We start from the raw sequence: 24155 nt of genomic DNA on the forward strand, positions 1-24155 counted from the left end.
AAGCACTAGTCACCGAATTTTCTGTAGCCTAGAGGGCCGGGTTACACTCCCTCAATCACCGCAGCTTCCGCTAATTGTGCCCCGTTGTTAATTCAAGAAATAGTATATTCAGTACTTATCTATTTTGCACGGCAACTGTAGTGCTGAAACGCTACAAAATCATTATTTGCATCCTTCAGGGAAACATATAAAGTGTCTTAAAATTGTGATTTTATTGTAATTTATGTTGTTTTAGAAAAAGTGAAATTGCATTAGAGACATTTAAAGTTAGTTTCTAGAAACGCTTCACGCATACATGGAATGCCTTTAGTTATTTATGGTAAAAGCACGTTCACCGTGTGTTGGTGCCTGTCAGCCAGCTCGATACCGTACTGTAGGACTAGCACTGTCAACTTTTTCTAAAATTTTACCAAATATTGAAAGTGTCACCGGATCGATCTCTTGAAGGGGGAGAAATTTACTACCAAAGATGGCCTACCAAAGTGGGCAGTCTGTACAAGTGACTATACCTGGGCCTGGTCCGTGGGGTTTTCGATTAGCCGGTGGAAAGGACTTCAATACACCCCTACACATCTCCAAGGTGAGTGGTGAAGTCCCAATGCCGTTTGTCGATTTCCCGATCGACCGACCCGGAAATTGGAAACGGGGTGACGGGTGCATGTTGGATACCCATTGTGAACTTTATACCATGCATGTAGTGGATAAGCTTAAGCTTACATTTATGGTTAAAAAGGATTGCAATTTTCAATCTGCAGTGTTGATTTTTGATCTGCCAATGACCCTTGACAGTACATTTTAATTTTGTACGCTCTATGTTGAAAATTTGAAATTGGAGTCCAAGAAGTTCAATAGGTCATTGAACTTTTAATGTGTCATGTTGCCTCAATGCCTGTATTTGATTTGTGACACTGCACATTTTCTATACTATCTACTTACACTTTAAGTTACAGTTAATTTCTTAAATGGTTTGCCAAAATCTATTTTACTGTATCCAGAGTCCTGGAGATGCCCTTCCAGCTTTTGCTCCTGCTGAAAATTGTTGAGTCCCTTTCCCCGGTCAGTATTCGCAATCATGTTAATGCGCTATCGTATTCCGTGATTTGTTTGTTTGCCGTAGTTTTATAATTTTCAATAAATTCATTAATTTTCTTATATTCCTGAAATCTGACTGCAGGATCATACATGCATATTTTTAAACATGTTGGACTATAAAATTTTTTTACATTGCATATTATCCGAATTGTGGACCAAGTTATAGGGGTCATCATTTGAACTTGAAGGTCATACAACAAAACTATGGAATTCCAGCCAAAAAAACAAGCATTGAACCTTTGACTTCTTGAGCAATGATTTGAGCTCCATTTTAGTTGTGATGGAAAGGGGACGTCATGATCCACAACTTCATCCCCCACGTAAACATTTTGCTACCATTAGAAACCTAGTACGAGTACATAATCAGTAATAAATTAATAATAAATTTTAAATATTGGTGTCAGGAGTGGGATGTTGATTGTGAGGTTGAGATGGCCAAGAAATTAAGGCATTGCACTGTCAGCCGGGAGAATTTGGGTAGAGTTCAAGCCTTGCCTCCTCCTCCTTCAAAATGTTCCTAAAAGTTGGAAATCCTGTGCAATTATGTTTGAAAGAATATTATGTAGAATTTATTCTCACCCCCATACACTGCTTAGCTTAGCACATGTACGGATAGTAGTGTGTGTGCGACGTCTCGTGGTTCGGAAGTCATGTCAAGCTGCTGGTCCCATGTACACCGCCCGGTACACCGCCGTACAGGAATAGTCATCACTCACTGTGCACATGAAGTGTCATATTGGAAAAGAGAAGGGGAACGTTCTGATATCTGTACTCGATCACTAGGATCCAGGATAAGTTGACACGATGCTATAAAAGCCGTGTCGAGGGGGGGGATGGGGGGATATATCCTCCCCAATATTTTGCCAGGGGGGGATGCTCCATACAATCATCCCCCCCAATGTTGACGCCTGAATATAGGTTTCTGACCAAATTAACCTCATATTTGCCCATTTTAGCCCCCAAAGTGCAAATTTTCGCGCGCTTCGCGCGCATTTTTTCCACTTTTGCACCATATTTCATCAGTTTAGCTTCAAAATATTATTTATTATATTTGTAACATCAACTTATTCTGTCGCCAAAAGGTGCTGGATTCACTATTCTTCAAGAATTTTTTTCAACATCATCCCCCCCAATGTCAAAAAGAAATCTACGCCACTGCTCCTGACACTTTTTAAAATACTAGTGCCCTGAAAAGTTGTTTGAAATTTTTTTTATAAATTTAAATTTTTTTTAACTTAAATATTATCCACTCGCAACAAAGTGTGACATTGTTTGGACCAGTTGTGTCAAACAAAGTAGGCTACCAATTACTGAACATTATAATTATAATTTTTTTATTTTTTATTTATTTATTTTTTTATTTTTTTATTTTTTATTTATTTATTTATTTACTTACTTACTTATTAATTTATTATTTATTTATTTATTTTGGTACTTCATGCATATTTATTTATTTATTTATTTATTTATTTATTATTTATTTATTTATTTCGGTACTTCTTGCATATTTATTTATTTGTTTGTTTATTAATCATTTCCACCGGGTAGTTTTGGTACTACTTGCATTTATTTATTTATTTATTTATTTATTTATTTATTTATTTATTTATTTATTTATTTATTTATTTATTTATTTATTTATTTATATATATTTAAAATGTATTAGATTTTTTTTAAAATTTCAATTCTTATTTCCATTTCTATACATGTATATCTATTACTAAATTATTTGTATTTTTTCTATTTCTATACCTGTATTCTCAAACAGTTTAATTCTGCCAACCTTTCCAGCCTTCTGTCTGCAATTTTGTAGACTGATTTTATTTGACAAGTTTGTTCTTTAAAATATAATTTTCATTTATTGATCAAAATTATTATGCTTTGGTATGATTGAATATACGATTCAATGCGAGTATCAACTATCATATTGAACACAACAATAACAGTTTATTGTTGAGTTCAATATGAACGTTGAACTCAACAATAAACATTTATTGAACTGGAATTGATTTGGCTATAGATATTTCTCTTTGCCCTCAGATGAGCACAACAAAAAACAAGCTAAACTTCATAAAGGAATACTACTATATACATTTGTAGTACTACATATAATATGAAGTACTGCAGTATGTAAAATGTGCAACATGTTGCAAATTCAAATTCTATTTCTAGTTTTAATTAAAGGTCCATTCAGTGATTTGCTCATCCGGAAGATAGTAAAAAATCATCAAAATTCAGGTTTTGGTACCTTTGTCATTGTCATACAGTGTAGGTGTGCTAACATAGCCTGCTAGTAGTTTAGCCGAAAGCTGTGTATTTAAGACAAAATAAGGCAATTTACATGAATCTGAAATTTACTTACAGATGGCCATGCGTTATGAGTTGGGGGTCTCATAGGCTGGAGCCCGGACATTTGCGCAGAATTTTTTGCATAAATGTTGAATTGTTTAATTACTGTAGATACCTACATAGGCAAATTATATACCAAATTAAAGCTCTTAGTGAGTGCTTCAAATTGGTACCTTAAATTTTAACATAGTATGTGTACTTCAAAAGTTACAGTAGCTTAACGAAAAAAATGTCAGGGTGGAGTTGGCCCATAATATGCTGGCCCATAATATGCACTTTCGTGTTAATGTTTGCTCCAGCTTATTTACAAAATGTACATGTTGTTTCAGATGTGCCTTTTTGCCCCAAATTAGTAAAATTGCTTAAGTATGACAAGCCTGAATACTATTAGGTATCCTGAATGTGTAATCTTTTGAGTTTTAGGGTTTAATTAAATTAATAAGCCAGGGTGGAGTCGGCTCACGATATGCCTGCTCGGGAAATGCCGGCTCAGGATATGCTCTTTTCTGGTGAAGTTTGCGAACATTTATCAGGATTGCATTTCTGATTTGATTTACACTGTTAGATTTAAATATTTAAGATACAAACATAACCTTCTTAATCTACATGCACATGGTCTTGCTAGAAATCCTTTTTTTTTTTGGGGGGGGGGGTCTGGGTATTTTACATGTTCAGTGGCGCATCAAGGTAAGTTTTCTGAGGGGGCAAAGACAAACAAATTCCTGGTGGTCATCATCTTACCCTGTGTGACTGTGATTGCCTGGTGTGATTATTGCACAAAAAGATGTCAATAATTATACACTATATTTAAGACCAAAATTAAGGTGAAAAATTGTGTTTACCAGGCCAATTTTCAATTTTACACTAGGGGGGGGGGTGAAATTTTCTTTGGGTAGGGATTGGTTTTAGGGGGAGTCAAAGTTTCTTTTGGGGGGTTGAGTTAGCTAACTAACTCATTGAGGGCTCAACCCCCTAACCCCCTTGGTCTTCACAATTTCAAAGGACTAGTATTTAAATCAACTTCAGTGTACATCAGTTGAGCATGTGTAAAATTAGCACTGACTTCACCTCGGTTTTTGCGATTCTTTGTACCGGTAGGCCTACCTGTACGGTATATATCTTTCTACCACAAAGTAATTTTGTACCAGAAACTTTCCCAGGAGGTAGTCATTCCAAAAGAAACTGTTTTATATGTTGGGATTGACTTACAAACATAGAGATCTGAAATTCTGCAAAGCAGTCAAACTTAATATTTTAAATCCTGTTGATGACTGATGATATCAAATACATGTGCAACTTACTTCAAACTTCACATTATGGACAAGAAATTACTGTGAATAACTTGTTGTAATGTTAACTTGAATTTATATACATGTATGACATTCTTTTACAAGTTTAGAAACGTTAATTTTTCTAGACAGAACATAATTTGTTAATTTCATCAAATTCAGCGCAGTTTTTGAATGGCACGCGTTTTAACCCTTGCGCAATTTAAGGACCGTAACAGGTAGCATAGTAAAACTATATATTTTCTGAAAGCTTTTGATGTGGGGAATGCAAAAATGGAGTCTGTTTTGATGTAGGGTAAGGCATGTTAAAAATAGGACCACTTAATCTTTGGTTATTTTTTTTTAAATTTTTCCCTTTATAACTTCATATATATTTCTTAGTACTACCCCTACATCAGAAATAACTGCATTTTTGGATTCCTCATGAAATTTCCTTTCAGAATATGTATACTTTGCCTATAGTAGCATGTACAGGTATTGAAATAATTTATTCGAAACAAAAAATGGCGCGATTTCCCAAAAATATGCAATGTCCGGCAAAAATCCCCCAACTCAAAACGCATGGCCAGATATAAATTAGCTACATATATTTGAATGGGGCTTTGTGTCAATACTGCTGTTTTTGTTATTATTTGCCACATTTTTCATTTCAAAAATACCAAACAACATTTTGAATGACTTATTCTTCACTTCTAAGCAATTTATAAACAATTTTATTTATTTACACTTGCGCTGCTAGGATCACTGAAGGGGTCTTTAACAACAAGCCAGCAAAGAGTGTGTTAAGTTTTATTTTGAAGCCTATCATTTTGTGTGCCAGTACTGATACATTATGTAGTCTGTCCAGGGTATTTTAGTGTACAGTGTCTCACCTTTAGGTTTACATTTGATAGTATCTTTGCCCTTTGTACTTCATAATGATGAAATAATTACAACTGTCACATATAGTTTTAAATCAAATTCAAGTATCAATTTGATGTAAAAACGTTATTGTTACAATTTTGATAGGTACTTGTTACATGCACAGATTGTAGTTTAATATAATTTGAGTGTTATTGTGTGTACTTGAATAGTAATTAAGCTGAATGGCAATCAAAGCTTATCACCGTATAAACTGTTGTTACATAATCAGCAAACTAATTCAAAGATAAAGCCAAGTGTTTTATAAACTAGCGCAGTGTTTTATGCGGTTACAACAAATTTATATTTTGTTGCAATGCAAAAGTTATTAAAAGTACCCTTCATTGTTTCAATACAATTAACTGCTAGCCTGCTAGGGCTTATAAAAAAGAAAACATAAAATAAATTTATTTTTACTGGACAGGCATTGTCTTTTTTAAAGACAGTTCTTGTTACTGGACAGGAGAAAAGCCGAAGAATAATGAAGAAGGAGGTGGCCTATATGCTTCACCCTAGCAGGGCGTAAGACATTGGGAGACACAAATCAATATATTATAATAAATAAATACATCATGCGTTAATTGCATCTGTCTCTTCTTACAAGAAAGGGGTAATTTGTTCTTGAGCAATGCAACAGCTCCAGACTCACTCGTGTTTTACTTTTTAAAAGCTGGGGGCCACCACTCATTTTTTGTTTGGCTTACATATAAATTGGTGAAAATGATTCGTCTTTTGTTACTGCGTAATTTTGCGCATCAATAAAGTCCTATAAACTTAAATCGACTTATTTGGAACATTTTTTTAACCAAACCAATTAAGGCATCTATTTCTAGAGTTGAAAATGTTCTTAACTGTGTAATAAAACACACAAATGACCTACAAATGTACTCTTTTGTACATTGCACTTTGGAATTGGTTTTAAATGGCTTGATCACTTTGAAATGGCTTGTTGTTCCTACAGAGGACCATATGGCACCATGCCAACCTGACATCAAACACCTGTCTGGTGAACTCCATATTGTTTGTTCTGTCACACTCATTTGTACGTACCACAAAATGTGTATAAATAGTCAGTGAATACATAATTTTGTGAACTGGCACCATATTCATGATATTGTGGACCATGAAACCTAAAATGCTAGTTTTAAATTAAAAATTGGGTCACACTCCTAAGGGCCTGCTATACATAACCCTATCTATGGAAACAAATAAACACGAAAGTTGATTCTGAAATTTTAAAAATCATATATATTCTTTTATTTACTTGGTGTATCTGATAGATAACATTGTCAAACAAGTTTTTCTATTGCTCAAATTTACCTGTTTTCCTTTATTTTCAGCTCAATATGAGCCAGTTTTCAGCTTTTTTCAAGCATTTTTCACTAACAGTTGGTTTCAGGTCTGGAAGCAGGCCCGTAACCAGGATATATATTTTTTTTGGGGGGGGGGCTGATTTTGAAAAAGTGGACCTTTTTTTTCTTCAAAATTTTGACCTTTTTAGACTAGTGAAGGGGGCACATTTGGAAAAAGTGGACTCTTTTGACAAAAAAGGCATAAAAAACCCTATTTTTTCACTTGCTATGCTCGCAAATGGGACTTTTTGGGAAAAGGGGACTTTTGGGGGGGGTCTGCCCCAGCCACCCTGGTTACGGGCCTGTCTGGAAGTGCAACATACTGGTATTTGGGAAATTTTTATTCAAAAAGATAATTGTGACGTGTCATGTCAAAAGGAGACACTTTTGGGCAGGATCATAAATGGAGAAATAGCCAAAAATCTGCCCGTGGGTGATTTTTTCACAATTTGGATTTTTGCAAATTTGTGATGTTATTAATGTTAAAAATATTGTCAGATAGTTTTAGACCGAATATAACTGGCATCTTGTATTTTTGTTACATTTTGCAGGTAATTCCTACTCTCAACATTGTCAATAATATTTTTAAAGGCCGATATCTCAGTTTTCAATTTTATAATACCATAATTTATGAACTCAATATCTTCACTTAGGAATGTCCGATTTCATTGGAAAAAACGGCGATGTGGAGCAAAATATCTCTTTATTTAAGATATGTAGAAACCTCAAAATTGATAACCTGCCCAAAAGTGTCTCCTTTTGACATGACACGTCACAATTGTTCAATCAGCAATTTTCTGCCCATTATCTAACATAACGTGTGAAGAGGTACATGTAGCGCTATTTGGTTTGGTATTGTTCCTTCCTATTACTCCAATTTACCATGCATACTTCCTTCCTAATTCCTTCCTTTTGGAGCTAGAGCTACTGGTAGGTACTAGTGTACCTGAACTGAATCTGGTTATGCCATGGCATTATTGACTGAAGTTCAAGGTATTACAGATGAAAAACTACATGCACTAGTTACTTTATGCGACAGTAACTAAGAGCGTGTTTCTACAGGCGCTCCGCTAAGTTATCGCTAAATGGATAACGCTATCTTACCGTTATCTTACCGTTTAACCTGCTGTTTCCACAGACAGGTTTTTGCCGTTGGCGTGTTCAATACCATTTAATCTGAATGACAAACATGTTTTAAAAGTGTTGTCTTACCTTTTACGGTAGTATGGCCAAAATCTTGCATTGTAGGCCTAGAATTAATGTTAGAATGGATTGTTTAATGGTTGATTATTGTTAAATAATCACTTTTTTTGTTATATTTTGCAAATCAACAGAAAAGTTTTACATTTTACACAGTTTTTCACTATTTTGTAGCATTTACAAATTTCCGTGAGCAAACCCCAATTCCGTGAGTTTTTCTGTTTTTCCGTATCATGGAGAAATTGTGGCTTTACATAATAGTTTGGACTTGTTATGTTGCCCAGGCTGTTATTAACGTTTCTGTCATGTCGTCTGTCCAATTATTAACATGTTGATTAACAGCCATTTTGTTTGATTTTGCTCAATAATCGGCAAGTTACCGCTTAGGTCTGTTTCCACAGAAAATCTACCCGCTTCGTCAACGGCAAAAACCTACTCCAACGAGGTTTCCATTGGCGATGAAAAGGCGTTGCAAAAAGGCGTTGGAGGCTGTTTCCACAGGAGTGATAAGCGGTTCCATACCGTTTCCAAAACGGTATTTGGCTCTGTAGAAACACGCTCTAACTGTCTGATCCTTTTTTTGGTATGCCTGATCAATAAAATTTGACAAATGTCATTTACACCTTGTAATTTTAACCCTAACCGAACACATTTTTTTTTGCTATTGGAAGGGAAAGAAGAAATGAAAAAGGAGTGAAAATGAACAAAGAAGAACACCCCCGGGATTTGAACCTTGGACCCCTCACATGCCATGCAGAAGGTCACGGACCTGTAACCACGGGGGTTACGCTGGCCTGGCCAGCAATTCCCAGGGTGTATATGACTTGGAATGCATGCCCAGTGGTTTTAATACTTGAGCTTTAGTGAGACTCAGTTTGGTTTGGGTTAAAAAACAAATCTGACTGCCCCTCCTGATTTTCCACAATTTTTTGACTTGTGCCAAAATGATTTTTCTGTTACTCCATACGCAAATTTGATCCAATTCAATGCTAAAAGTCATTGAAAGGGAGTACTTTTGAAAAAAGATTCAGGTTAGAAAAGTTCACAGGGGATACTAATTAGGGAGGGTACTAATTAGGTTGCATGTGGTGTGTTACATGTATGTGATAATGTTATGCGTACATGAGGTACCTTTGAATTATACCTCAATTTATGCTATGTCAATTTCATAATGATTGGGGGTACTCAGTACAAATGACCATACGTGGATGTGCCGCAAATATGGGTAGCATTTTCACTTTTTTTCAGCCATTTGAGATATCAATGACCCCTTCTTCTAAGCCAATTTTGGTATATGGATGGTTCTTTTTTTTTTTTTAATTCTCTCAATTCTCAGAAAATAGCCCGGCCAATAAAATTGCCTCAATCTAGCCAAAATTTTTGAAATTTTTTCAAAATTTGGGGAAATTTTGTAAAAACTAAGACAATTTGGGTTAAATTTGGCCAACAATTTTGACTGGTGGTATATAAATGTGACATGATCATTGATCAAGGGGAATAAGTCTGATGTTTGTAATATTGTTTTTGAGATATTGGCAAAAACAGTGTTCAAATTCTTTTGTTTTATGTTGTTTTCAGCCATTATTGATAAATTGCTCATAAATCGGTAACCAGATGTTCGATTTTGATGTGATTTCCATCAAAATGTAGCATTCGTAAACTGCCAGAAAATGATATAAAAAAAACTTCTTATTGAAAATTGCCGACATGTGACTCATTCCCCTTGATCATGTCACAAATGTTTCACTGTAAATTCAAATCAAAATATTTTTTTTATCAATATTTTTTTAATGCTGAATGATAATTATTCTGAATGCTTACATTTAGAGTTGCGGATTGTTTGGAAAGGGAAATACAGTACACGCCCTGTATTTTGAATGTGATGGCTGCACCTCACCTTTCTTCCTCACCAGACCCATAGACTACATACTTCCTGTACATTCTTTGTATCTAGATAGCTTCAAATAAAAACCATCTTCCTGCACTGGAGTAACTCATCCCTTACTACGTCAATCTCCCTGTCTATAGCTGTGTTCAGATGGGAATTAACCTCCAAATTTAGACATCTTTGAGTTGTGTCCACTTGGTGTTTTTGCTAGATGAAACCCTGAGCCACACCCCTAAGTGACTAAAATGTCCCGCAAAATGTACTTGGGGTGAAGATTCAGCCCAGGGAGGTACTCAGTACAAATGGCCATACGGGGATGTGTAGCAAACATGGATAGCATTTTCGGCCTTTTGGTATATCAATGACCCCTTTTTCTAGGCCAATTTTGGTATATGGGTGGGTCCTTTTTTAAAGAAGACACTTTTATCCAAATGGTTACATTTTGGCACATCACATCAAAGTACCCATTGGGTGCCCCATTCCTTTTTAAAGGAATTTTATCTAGGCCAATATGGATGGGTCCATTTTTTCAAATCACTGCAAATTTTTTGTAAATTTCCCCAAAATTTGGGAACAAGTTGTAAAACCTAAGATAATTTGTGTTAAATTTGGCTGGAAATTTTGACTTTTGGTATATCGTTGCTCCCCCCTGAGATTCAGCGAGTAATGTTTTACCAGTCACTTTGCACAAACAAAGAGTGAACCTCTGATAAAACCCTCAAACGTCCACATGGCACAACCCTGTGAGTTCCTCTGCGGGCAATTGAGGTTCAACAAAACCCTCTATATTATCTTGGGTGTCAAACCCCAACATGAGTCCACATTACTGACACCCCTGACTGAACAACCCTTCAAGGATCTGAACCTCCGAGTTTGTGTCTGTGTGGACACATGCTAGTCAATGTAAATAATAAACCTGGGATATATGCTTGGTTAATTTGTATTGTTAAGAGTCAAACCAGTGGAAAGAAACAATAGTTATCAATGATACATACTGGTTGCTATTTGGACCAGGAAATTATCATCATCCTGTTTTTAGGGACAATTATTTTATTTTTTATCACTGTTATAGTCAGTATTAGTTTTGAGGAATAACAATGGTGTTTTTATGTAAACCTGTATAGCCATATATGGCATTTACACTAAATGATACTGTGCCTCTTCATATGGCATTGGCAAGATGTCATTAAAATTAAATGACATAATGAGTCTTTCAATTCTCAGAACAACATTACTTTATGTATAATTTGATCAAATACTGACAATAATAGATATTTGGAAACACTTTTACTATAGAGCTTGGTAGATCATGGACAATTTTCATTCACCTTACAACTAGTAACCACTAACCAGTAACCACCAAAAATTTATTTATCATTGCAATAACAAACATTTTTGCGTAGGTGGTTTCTAGGAATGTTTGTCCCCAAACAGAATTGGATACATTAAGGGATCTAAAATGAGCGTTTATTGCGTTTCGACAGTATTTTTGTGGGGCATGAGAGCACCTCAGACCTATCGAATTGCATTCTGAATACGAAGCATGTCTTTCTGATGTTAAATAATTTTCATTTTTTGAAAATCACAATATAATACAAATTTGATGACAAATTATAAAAATTTGATATTTTTCAAATTTTTGATATATAACAGTCCTCGAAGTAAATTATATAAATAATGATATATTCTTAAAGTGTATGTAGCAGGGAGGAAAATCCGACGGTCAATTGAAAATTTTGACCTTTCATATTGAAGATATAGATTTTTTCCCCAAAAGACCTAATTTTTTTGGTGTTTTGGGAAAAAATCCATATCTTCAATACTGAAAGGTCAAAATTTTCAATTGATCGCTAAGCATTTCATCCCACCTACATACACATTAAGTATAAATCATCAGATTTATAAAGTTTACTTGAGTACTGTTAAATATAAAAATATCAATTTTAATGATTTGCCATAAAATGTGTATTAAATTGCGAATTTCAAAAATCAAAATGATTTCATATCAGAAGAACATTCTTCGTATTCAGAATGCAATTCGATATGTCTGATGTGCTCTAATGTCCCACAATAAATACTGTCCAAACGTTCATACCCCACCCTTAAGTTGTTCCAGAACTTCAGCTCCTGTGGTATCCCAAGGAATATTACAAATTTATCTAGCAGTTCTTGCTTGAAGTCTTTGTAACTGCATAATAGAATCAGTTTTTCGACATCAGCCCCAAATTATATCACAATTGAAGTGCGGTGTAACAATAGAGTTGGAATACATTACTTATACGGGGCCGGGTAAGGGCGCACTTTTAGATATCAAGAGGGGCTGGGTAGTTTTTTGTTTTTCAAAAAAAAATTATCTCGCCATCTGATTAAAAAAAAGAAAACAGAAAAGAAAAAAAATGAAAAAAAAAGCTCCACCTCGGACCAAAAAAATTGCCCCACCTCGGACCAGAAAAAAAAAAAATTGATGTCAAGGTTGAACATTTTTTGTCACAGTTAGTGAAGGAAAATTAACCTCATTATTTGATATCAGAATGACATTCTTCGTATTCAGAATGCAATTTGATATGTCTGATGTGCTCTAATGTCCCAAAATAAATACTGTCCAAACGTTCATACCCCAGCCCTTAATGATGGTATTGATATTTTTTAGTACAGTGATATGACATATAACTAGGGGCAACTTTTTGGTGCTATCATTGAATGATCACCAGATCACTAGATACTAAACTTAAAATGTTTTTCATTACTTGGTTAATTAAATGGTGATGAATTGAACTAGACCTCATTTTGCTTCATGTAAGTCAAATGATCTCTGTATTTGAGTTCCAATTGTACAACTTCTCAGTACAATGCGAGCGTATTGTGCTATGATTCAGAGAACAATACGCATGTGTCAAGACTTCGCAAACCTAAAAAATGCAGTGACATGAACTGACGTCGCTACCAAACTTGTAAGTGACATGAGGTATAATAGTACTGTATTTTTAAACCTAATTAGTACCAGTGTTTACTCTCTCTGGAAATTGAGTGCGCCAAATAAAGCATTTCTCCCCAAACTTGACTCAAATTTGTCTCAGTAATTCCTTAAATTGACTAATTGTAATACAGTATTGCAAATTGTTGTGGGCCAAATATAATTTTCACTGGGCCAAATTTGAGACATTCAGCCTCTGAGTAAACACTGATTAAAACCCTTACGTTTGTTTTAAACATACCTTTCACTTTAAACTGTTTTGCATGAGTTGGATCAAAAATCCTAATTAAATCACAGAAAACCATCTTGACATCAAGTCTAAGGGCACAATGGCACTGTGGCACGGGCTCTGCCACACAATTGGAGGATTGCGGGTTTGTGCCCCGGCTGTGCCCTCGTGTTGTGCACTTGGGCAAGGTGCTTTACCTTACTTGCCTCTCTCTACTTAGGGGTGAAATGGGGAGTTGTTATGAATATTGTCCATTGAGCACCACCCAAAAGTAATGAGCATGCCTTGGGAATTTTATGGCAGGGTGACACATTCTAACGACAGCAGAATAAATGTAAACATTTATTTATTAAGTTGCATTGCCAGCAACGTTTATTCTACAATTCATATTCCGTTGTATTGAATTGTAGCATTATATATGTTTAATCGCTTAAATTTACCAGCTCTTTCGTTGAAATTAAACATCAACAATATGAAAGAAACTGACAGAAAGTGTATCGTTGTATCTGGTCAGGAAGTTATGAATGAATGAATGATGTAAGTGATAGACTGATCATACTGATTGAGGGTCCTTGGTTTGGACATGTCAGACCCAGGATAGACTGATAGGAGCTGTGATTTAGATGACATATTATTCTTACATAACCATCATAATATCATTTGAGAGTTTTGTCTGTCTCTTTTTTTTACAAATATTTAATACTGATTACTGTCATTACAAGGGTTGAGAACCAGAGAGACGTAACTCACATTTAAGTCATTGAAGTAAACCAGTTACCTCCAAAAATATGTATGTCTGAGTTGAGTTATCTGGCAGGGTTGACAACCAGAAAGACATAGCTTTTGGTACTGCCAAAAAGAGTCAACTCAAACTTCCTGGTGGTGACTGGTTTACTTCAAGAACAAGAAGGGAGTTACATCTTTCTGGTTTTTAACCCTTGAAAAACAAGTTCTTGAGAAATTTGTCCAAGTTGGAAGGGAAGGGTTTAGTGAACAAATCAAGAGTTTGAAGACGTCCTTTTGTTGGGGGGGGGGCAAAAGTATGATTGCATTCATAAAAAAGTAGTTTTAAAATATTGATCAAATTTGAACGCATTCTTAAATTATTTGATATCAGAAGGACATTCCTCATACCCAAAATGCAATTTTGTGTATCTGATGTGCTCTCACAAAAATACAATCTGTGCAAAGGTGGGTGACAGACCCCAAAAGGAAGGGAATATTTTTTACATGTGGAAGAGACATGCCTGTAAATAAAAGGCCTACCTTATTAAAAGTGTAGCGAATTGAATCAGTAATGACCTTGAAATTCAACTTTGGAACAGTGATTATATTGTTACAAATTACAATACAATACTGTAAACAGAAGTATGATTGTTGTTTTTTTCTATTATTATTATTTTTTATCAGACAAGGTCGGGCACAGGTGATCTATTCATTGATACAAATGACAGTATGTGTCATAAATTATTATAGGCAATATATTGTGTAAATAATATTGATTAATTGATCATAAAATGGTTTATGGCAAAATTTGTAATAGTTCCGGGTAATTAAAAACAATTATATTCAATACATGATATATTAATCTGTGGTAGTGACCTTGGTGTTGAAATTTTTCCTACATTCTCCATAACATTTCACTTTGGCATCACCTAATTCTTAATGATCATGTCAGGTGCGTTAATGATGAGTATGTGACACAATTATAATAATATTTAAATGTAAAAATGAACATAAAATGCACATTAATTTAGTCATGCATTGATGACATTGGAGTAATATTATATTACATGTGCTCTAAATTCTTTTGGAACTAAATGTACCTAATAAATGCATAAACCTGAAAATTACAAGTTATCCACAGGTATGATTTGAACTGGGTTGATTTATTTACTGATTTTAGCAGGCTCCTAGCTCTTTTAGGGTGTGGTTCCATTTGTAGTGCTCTTGGGGTTAATACAAATCTGCTGAACCTTAAAATGCCTCTATACTTTGATCAGCTTGGGGGTCAATGAAAAGCTTTTCTAAATGTGACTGCAGTAGAATCTTCTGTGGCAATTTCAATTTCAGCTGCCCTATGGTCACGTAAGATATGGAACTTGAGGCATATTTAGGTTCAGTCGATTTGTCTTAACCCCATTGTGATTGGTTACAAAGAGTGGTTGGTTATGTATTGAGCCAATCAGAGACATGGTAAGAATAGTCAGTAGGGATTTTGGGGATTAAGCCTAAAATTGCTAAGAGATATAAAAGCTCTTTTTTGATTGGTTACTCAGATGATTATATCATGAAATTAACCAATCAGGGGCACTCTAAGAAAGGCTAAGCTCACACTTATTTTGAACCCTGCTCATTTTCATCATACAACATTTTACAACATTTTATTTTCTTTCAGCTCACACCTGGGGGCAAAGCAGCTCAAGCTAATCTACTACCAAATGATACCGTGGCAACAATAAATGGCATTGACACATCAGCTCTGACCCACTTAGAAGCACAAAATAAAATTAAGGCTGTTGTAGGAGATTTGCATCTAAATATCCAAAGGTAAGATTCATGTAATGATTGTTTGTGTGTTTGTTTGTTTGTTTGTTTGTTTGCAGCTGTTTGTTTACGTGGGTTTCAGTCAGCCCTTGAATTAACCCACGGCACCCATGGCATTTTGCCGTGGGTGCCCATCCCCACTGCCGTAATGCCCTCAAAATATGTCCTTTACCCAAGGCAGTCACTTGCCGTGCCCTCTAATGAAGTTGCCGTCGGTGCCCCAGCCGTGCCCCTTCATTATAAAATCTTCTATCTATGTTTGTGTGTGTTTTCTTCACTTTTGAGAAATTGCCTTGGTGCCCTTCTCAAATTTTCAACAGTTGCCATGATGCCCTCTTGAAATATTATAAACTGCTGTGCTGCCTTGCCTTTTCAGTGAAAATTCAAGGCAATTATCAACTTGCCCTAAAAAAGTTGCCGTGCCCCTTCATATCCTTAATTCGAGGGCTGGTTTCAGTCAAAACTGATTGGAGATGTGAACCCAAAATTATACACCACTTGGTAGCAATTTGTCGCATTGCAGCTCATTTGGTTCAAACATATACTGTTCATATAAAGAGAGAATCTGGCAAGACTACTATTTGGTTGAAAGAGTTGATTTTAATATGCAGAGGAGGTGGTATATCATTCTGAACAAGGAAGAAGGAGCTTACAAACTTGACAACATTTGACTTATCACACCCTCTGGCAGTTATGGATGCCTATAAAAGGAAGAAGCGTGAGATGGGTTGCCAGGCTAATCAGGGAATTCTCTGGTTTAAATGAGGCCACTAGTATACATGGTCTAGTGGACAATGTTATGAAAAAATGTTAGTGATAAGTAGACCAATATTTCATCTCATCATATTGATATCCTGCGGCTGTGGCGCAGGTGACCACAAGATTTCTCCATCCACAGCGATCTTTGTGGTTATAGCTTGATCTGTTCCAACACTTAATGGAATTCAACAAAAGGAAACCTACCATACTTTGCATGTCTTGATTCAGTTACTAAAGGTCGAGGCCTTATCTAAGCCTCGACTTAGCCTCAGAAAATAAGCTTCATGAAGCCTTATATCCTTAGCCTTGCCTTAGCCTGAAAATTAGCCTAATTATTTAGATTAGATAAGCCTCAAATAATTAGCCTCAAATAATTAGCGTCGCATTATTAGCCTCAAAATATTAGCCTCGTAATGTTAGCCTCATATGTCGTAATTAGCTTCGTCTTAGCCTGAAAATTAGCCTAATTATTTAAATCAGTTAAGCCTTGCAATATTTAGAGGCTAAGATGAGGCTAATAATTTGAGGCTATGATATGATGCTAAACATCACATGGTTAACAAAACAATGCATAGACTTACATAACAAAATGTATTTTTAGTCCAACCTCCTCTTTCCGGACCTCTTTTATACAAAAAAGATATCGCGGCTGTGGTTTCTTAATTTACCTCATTATTTTGGTCCACCTTGACAGTTATTACTAATATCATTTTTGGCAAGATAGCAAAATTAAAATTTGACAGAAATCATACATTAAATGTGTTAAAGTAATGCAGTATTTTAACACATAATTCACTAATACAGTAATACAAATTTGTTTCATGTCCAGTCAATGCTTGCTTCATCCCATCATGGCCAAATAAATTGGACCAAATTTCTAAAATGTTTTTCTGCCCTGTTTTCACTTCCTTCTCGAATGACAAGGCATTGAAAATAATATGCGACATGTTGAGATCATCCCCTTAGGGTCTAAATCTGTGATTTGTTATTAATAATAGGATATGTAATAATATAGGGCATGAACTTCACCAAAATAGGTTCAAACATCGCTGCATGGAGCGATTGTAACATGCACATTTGGTGGTAAGCAGTACCTGGTTTTAAATTTGTGTAAACTTGGAAAGTAGAGGTGTGTACATTTTACACTAAGCTGCCATTTGGTAGCAACTTTAAGGTTGGTCTTAACCCTGGAATTATGGAAACTTTCGGGCATCATAACTGCTAAATTGTTGGTCTAAAGTGTATAAAAGTATACATATTTAGAATGGCAAAGACTTGAGCAACTTTAAGGTTGGTCTTAACCATGGAATTATGGAAACTTTCGGGCATCATAACTGCTAAATTGTTGGTCTAAAGTGTATAAAAGTATACATATTTAGAATGGCAAAGACTTGAGCAACTTTAAGGTTGGTCTTAACCCTGGAATTATGGAAACTTTCGAACATCATAACTGCTAAATTGTTGGTCTAAAGTGTATAAAAGTATACATATTTAGAATGGCAAAGACTTGATAAATTCATCTGTGAACAGGTTTTTTGGCCCACTTTTTTTTCATTCAACATAACAAAAAAATTATTGGGCCAATTTTTTTATTATCAATTTTTAAAAACAAGATAAAAAAATCTTTATTTTTTTGAATTTTGACCAACTTCACCAAAAATATTTGAAATTTGGGTGAAAATCAGGCTTTTTTATGATTTTTTTGAAAATAGTGTTTTTTGACCATTTTTGGTAAAAATTTTAAAAATTTTTTAAAAAAATTAGGTATTTTGATCTAGTTTAAAAAAATAAATAAATAAAAACAACGAAAAAGAAGAGGGCCAAAAAACCTGTTATTTGAGATTTAGACCCAAAATGAGCATTTTGGCCCAAATTTGACCTCACAGATGAATTAATCAAATCTTTGCCATTCTAAATACATATACTTTTATATAATTTAGACCAACAATTTAGCAGTTTATGAGGCCCAAAAGTTGCCATAATTTCAGGGTTAAGACCAACCTTAAGGGTGGGGTATGAACGCTTGGACAGTATTTATTGTGGGACATTAGAGCACATCAGACATATCAAATTGCATTCTGAATACGAAGAATGGCCTTCTGATATCAGATAATTTTGATTTTTTGAAATTCGCAATGTAATACACATTTTATGGCAAATCATTAAAAATTGATATTTTTGATATTTAACAGTACTCGAAGTAAACTTTATAAATGTGATGATTTCTACCTAAAGTGTATGTAGGTGGGATGAAAAGCCGACAATCGATTGAAAATTTTGACCTTTTGTATTGAAGATATGGATTTTTTTCCCAAAACACCAAAAAAAATTAGGTCTTTTTGGGAAAATTCATATCTTCAATATGAAAGGTCAAAATTTTCAATTGATCATCGGCTTTTCCTCCCAGCTACATACACTTTAAGACTATATCATTAAATTTATAAAATTTACTTCAAGGACTGTTATATATCCAAAATGTGAAATTTTTTAATAATTTGTCATAAAATTTGTATTATATCGTGAATTTTATAAAATGAAAATTATTTGATATCAGAAAGACATTCTTCAGATTCAGAAGGTCTGATGTGCTCTCATGTCCCATAAAAAATGCTATCTAAACGATCAAAACGCTCATTCCAGTTCCCTTAAGTGATAGTACCAAACAATTTATAAAAAAAATTATATTTTCATAAAAAAATTGGTTCATCATAGAGAAAAATAAATACATATACTTTTATATAATTTAGACCAACAATTTAGCAGTTTATGAGGCCCAAAAGTTGCCATAATTTCAGGGTTAAGACCAACCTTAAGGGGTGGGTATGAACGTTTGGACAGTATTTATTGTGGGACATTAGAGCACATCAGACATATCAAATTGCATTCTGAATACGAAGAATGGCCTTCTGATATCAGATAATTTTGATTTTTTGAAATTCGCAATGTAATACACATTTTATGGCAAATGATTAAAAATTGATAATTTGGTATTTAACAGTACTCAAAGTAAACTTTATAAATGTGATGATTTCTACCTAAAGTGTATGTAGGTGGGATGAAAAGCCGACAATCAATTGAAAATTTTGACCTTTCGTATTGAAGATATGGATTTTTTTCCCAAAACACCAAAAAAAATTAGGTCTTTTGGGAAAAATTCATATCTTCAATATGAAAGGTCAAAATTTTCAATTGATCATCGGCTTTTCCTCCCAGCTACATACACTTTAAGACTATATCATTAAATTTATAAAATTTACTTCAAGGACTGTTATATATCCAAAATGTGAAAAATTTTAATAATTTGTCATAAAATTTGTATTATATCGTGAATTTTATAAAATGAAAATTATTTGATATCAGAAAGACATTCTTCGTATTCAGAAGGTCTGATGTGCTCTCATGTCCCATAAAAAATGCTGTCGAAACGCTCAAAACGCTCATTCCAGTTCCCTTAAGTGATAGTACCAAACAATTTATAAAAAAAATGATATTTTCATAAAAAAATTGGTTCATCATAGAGAAAAATGACAACATTATTTTTGTCTAATGTCTATTGATGTGCTCAACATCACTAAGTCTGTGAGAAGGATGTCCATCTGTCATCCCATCTGATACATTTAGACTGACTTTTAAACAAACAACTCTTTCAATATCGAGCCATCTGAGACGTTGTTTTCTTTATGTAGGTCTACCGTTTATCTTAGATGTTGCATTTGTTGCACGTAAACATCGTGTACATCGTACCATGATGACAACTCATTTTCACATAGATAAATATGTAGGGAAAAAAGAATTGTTGTGTGAGGGAGGGGACTCGTTCTGCCCCTTAGCATACCACTAATTACCTCACCTTTTGAAATGCAAGTTTGTAGGACTTTGGTTTGATTCCTCCAAATGAAGAAATTGCTTGCTAAGGTTGTGTGGGTGTATCGGTGGGTCATGGACTGAATGTTCTTTGTACACCAGTGAGTCTTCCAGAAACTCTTCTCTGGACGGAGATGAATTTATGCGTGTCAGATTTGGCTGATGAACAGCGCCATATGCCTAGGCAGACATTATATCCCTTCAGCTTGTCTGTGAGGCCGAGCCAAAATGAACTCATTTTCAATGGCTAAGTTCAATAACCTTTAATAGGTCAAAAGTTGACCTCAGTTGTGGAGTTGAGTATTTGTACCTAATACATGCAAAGGTCATTGTATCGGCGTAGAAGCATATTGGGGTTAACTAACTGTGCCCTGATGGATGAGCTTATTTCAGATCATAGTGCAGTGAGGGATGGTACTTAGTACAATCCTATAAATACTATCATACTACCCTATACTACAACTAGTTTTCACTCCACATGATCGACCCATCTTTAATGGTACTTGTAGACTGTTATAGAGACCATGCGATATGTTGTCCTGTACATTGTACATGTCCTTAAATTAACGGAAGAATCTTCTGGATATGACGGCTTTGAAAAGAGGGGTGGAAGGAAACAATTTGTCCTTCGGTCATTGGAGGTGAATGAGGTTGGAAGAGTCCAGTGAACAAATAATCTAGCTATAGTTTTGCTTTTGATTTATTGTGGAGCAAAGGCTGTCATGGTTTAAAACTTTCATCAGCAAGTCAGAATTTGTTCAAGCAGTAGGTTTTTAATCACAATGAATTTTAATCAAGGTTTATCATATGTTTGCAAACTTCCGAGTATAAGGCCAAAAAAAATCCGCATTGGATTTAAAAATCTTTTCCAGCTTTGAGACATACATTGTAATTTTTCGATGCCTCCATAATGTTTCCTGGTTGTCTGTCTATTATTCTGTGTGAGCTTACAAGTGTAATTTCACAGAACTGGTAAGGCGTATCATGATGGGATTTGGTGGAGGGGTGGCAATTAGCGGTCTCCAAATTTTAAGTGGTTTTTGTCTCAAAATATGCTAATTTGGTACCAAATTTGCATAAATTTGCACATTTAAAAAAAAAAAAATTAGATTAAAAAAAAATTAGATTAAAAAAAAAAATTCTCCCCAGCTTCAAAGTGCTTCGTGTCAAGGTGGATGAGGCATCACGGCCGACGCTTTGCATCGAAAACCGCACAACCCGAGAATCGCAAAATAAAATTGGCGGGATAATTGGCCTACATTGGGTCTTTACACTTGCACACATATCCAGGATGGAGTCCTTGACCAAGACTAAACTCAGTACATGAGCACCCGATACCTGAACTTATCAGCCATCACCTTTCACTAACTGTCATCCTTACGATGACATACTTGACTTTTAAAAGATATATAACTTGAACATGACTACATGCCCAACCCCATTAAAAGTTGTGGTCTAGGAACAGCTGATTCTACACTATACATGAAAGATGGGAGATGTCTATTTCTGTGTGTCTTTTAAAAGCTAATTGCTTGGGCTATTTGATTTGAAATCCATACACCCCCTGTGGAAGACATGACCTTAATCTCCCACACAGGGAGTGTGAATTTCAAATGGGGCTATCTGAATGGGAGACTCCATTTGAAATCTACACCCCCCTGTGTGTGAGATTAAGATTATGTCTTCCATGGGGGGGTGTAAGGATTTCAACTGGAATAGCACATGCCTGGTCAGATGCCAAACGTTCTGTCAAGTACAATGTGACTTTTTACAAAATTATGATTTTTGCTGGAACATATTTTTATTTTTTCCCAGAGCACATAAATGTTTTTAAAAAAGTTAAAAATTGTTTTTGCATCTCCACATCTGCCACGCCCACTCTCATAGAAATTCATAGAAAACACAGCTTTTATTTGTGTAGGTCGTATTAAATTCACATATCATTATTAAAGTTTTTTTGTGTTAAAAAATGTATTTGGAAAAAGTATTCTAAGAGTGTTACATATTAAAAAATATATGTACATCTTGTACTTGACATCTAAACATAACTGAAGACTACAAACTGAAGTCACAATGCTGAATGTACTATAGCTTTGACTAGATGTCATGTCACAGTACATGTATAGATGCCTGTGGTATGATGCCTGCTGAGAAACTTGACTTGATACTAGGTTGGTGAGATTGCATGGCGTGGTGAAGCACTTCGGATAATAAATTTGATAATTTGACTTAGGGAATATGGTTTCTCAAATGTGGTATGTTTGGCATATATAATTATTTCATCCTTTATTTTGAATTTTACTATTGATGGGCAATGGGGCAAAGTAATTTAAGGGGTTTTGCCTCAAAAGTGTGGGGGGGGGGCAAGAAAAATATTTGGAGGGGCATATGCCCCCTATGCCCCCTATAACCCCCCCCATATTACAGCTAAATATTAATTTAGGGTTAAGGTTAGGGTAAGAGTTAGTTATTGCTTTAGGGTTAAGGTTAGGGTAAGAGTTAGTTATTGCTTTAGGGTTAAGGTTAGGGTAAGAGTTAGTTATTGCTTTAGGGTTAAGGTCTAAGGGTAAGAGTTAGTGTGGATTTGAATTTCACACAACAGTTGACCTACTTCCACATGATCACATCAGTGCAAGTTTGAAATAGCTACTGCTGTAAAGCATGAAATGTTTGTGTACATGAAAATTTCATGCACATGAGAGTGATATTTTTTCTTCATATGCCTTTTAAAGAAATGTACAAATTTGTGAAAATTTATGTTGCAGAAACAGGGTTCCCTCTTTAACTACATGTATGTGCATGACCTATGCTTTGGCTCAACCATTTGAATACAAACCCAGGTACTATTCATAGCTCTATATAAAATACCACAGAATTTCACCACACCCATTTAAGTTTGTCATTGAAAAAAATGCTCGATGTTCAGTAACAGGATGAGTTAACTGTATAATGATAGCGCATTTTGAATATGGGCATATTGCCTGCTTGCTTGTATTGTAATTTTGCAAAATCAAAAAATGGGGTCATTGGGTGACAGCAAACTATAAATAATGGGGGTCATTGGGTGAGCAGGAATTGAAAAATAGGGGTCAATGTGGCTGCACATCTCCATCACTCATTTTCAGCGAGTGCCTCCTCCCCCCGGGCCTCCTCCATGTTTGAACATCGGACTCAAATACCTATGGACAGCTAAACTCATCCATAGGTATTTGAGCATCTAATCTGTGTGTAGAGAGGCCAGTTGGCCGGCCATCATCAAATCCTATGGCAATTCCTCATTGGTAGGGAGATGGTGTGAATTACCATCTTACATCAGTGTAAAATGTTTGACACAAGCCAAGAATTTGCCCTCTAGTCTTTACCTCTCATAGTCAATATAGTTTGACAATCTTCGGCAAATAACTGGTGCGAAAATTAAGCGATTTACTCTATTGTTATGTATATTGGTCATTCGTGTGGAGATCTTGTTGAGGTCATGTAAAGTTAGGTTGTTACCCTGTTAGTTACTTTAATGAAAACAATGTGATCAAAATAAGTGTCAATTTTCTTCCCCAATTGCTACCAGGAGAAGTTTGCTGCTGGGCCTGGCTGTAATATGTTGGAGGTTTCATTGAACTCTGTGCCCGGTATGATACAGATGTCATCCATGACCGGTTTAATTTACATATTTTCTGAATTATTTAGGCTAAAGATGTAGTATAATGACCTAGAT

At 35.1% G+C, this 24155-nt stretch overlaps 1 protein-coding gene across 1 annotated transcript in view; it reads left to right on the top strand.

Annotated features, from left to right (window-relative positions):
- Positions 1-298: 298 nt before the first annotated feature.
- Positions 299-24155, top strand: part of LOC140171817 (PDZ and LIM domain protein 1-like) — a 35573-nt gene continuing 11716 nt past the window's right edge. The window contains exons 1-2 of the mRNA XM_072195148.1: positions 299-580; positions 15672-15823. Coding sequence (XP_072051249.1) covers positions 470-580; positions 15672-15823 — 263 coding nt within the window. The 5' untranslated portion in view covers positions 299-469. The remainder of the gene's footprint in view (positions 581-15671; positions 15824-24155) is intronic.

Source organism: Amphiura filiformis, chromosome 15 (assembly GCF_039555335.1).
Source record: "Amphiura filiformis chromosome 15, Afil_fr2py, whole genome shotgun sequence".
NCBI classification, from domain to species: domain Eukaryota; kingdom Metazoa; phylum Echinodermata; class Ophiuroidea; order Amphilepidida; family Amphiuridae; genus Amphiura; species Amphiura filiformis.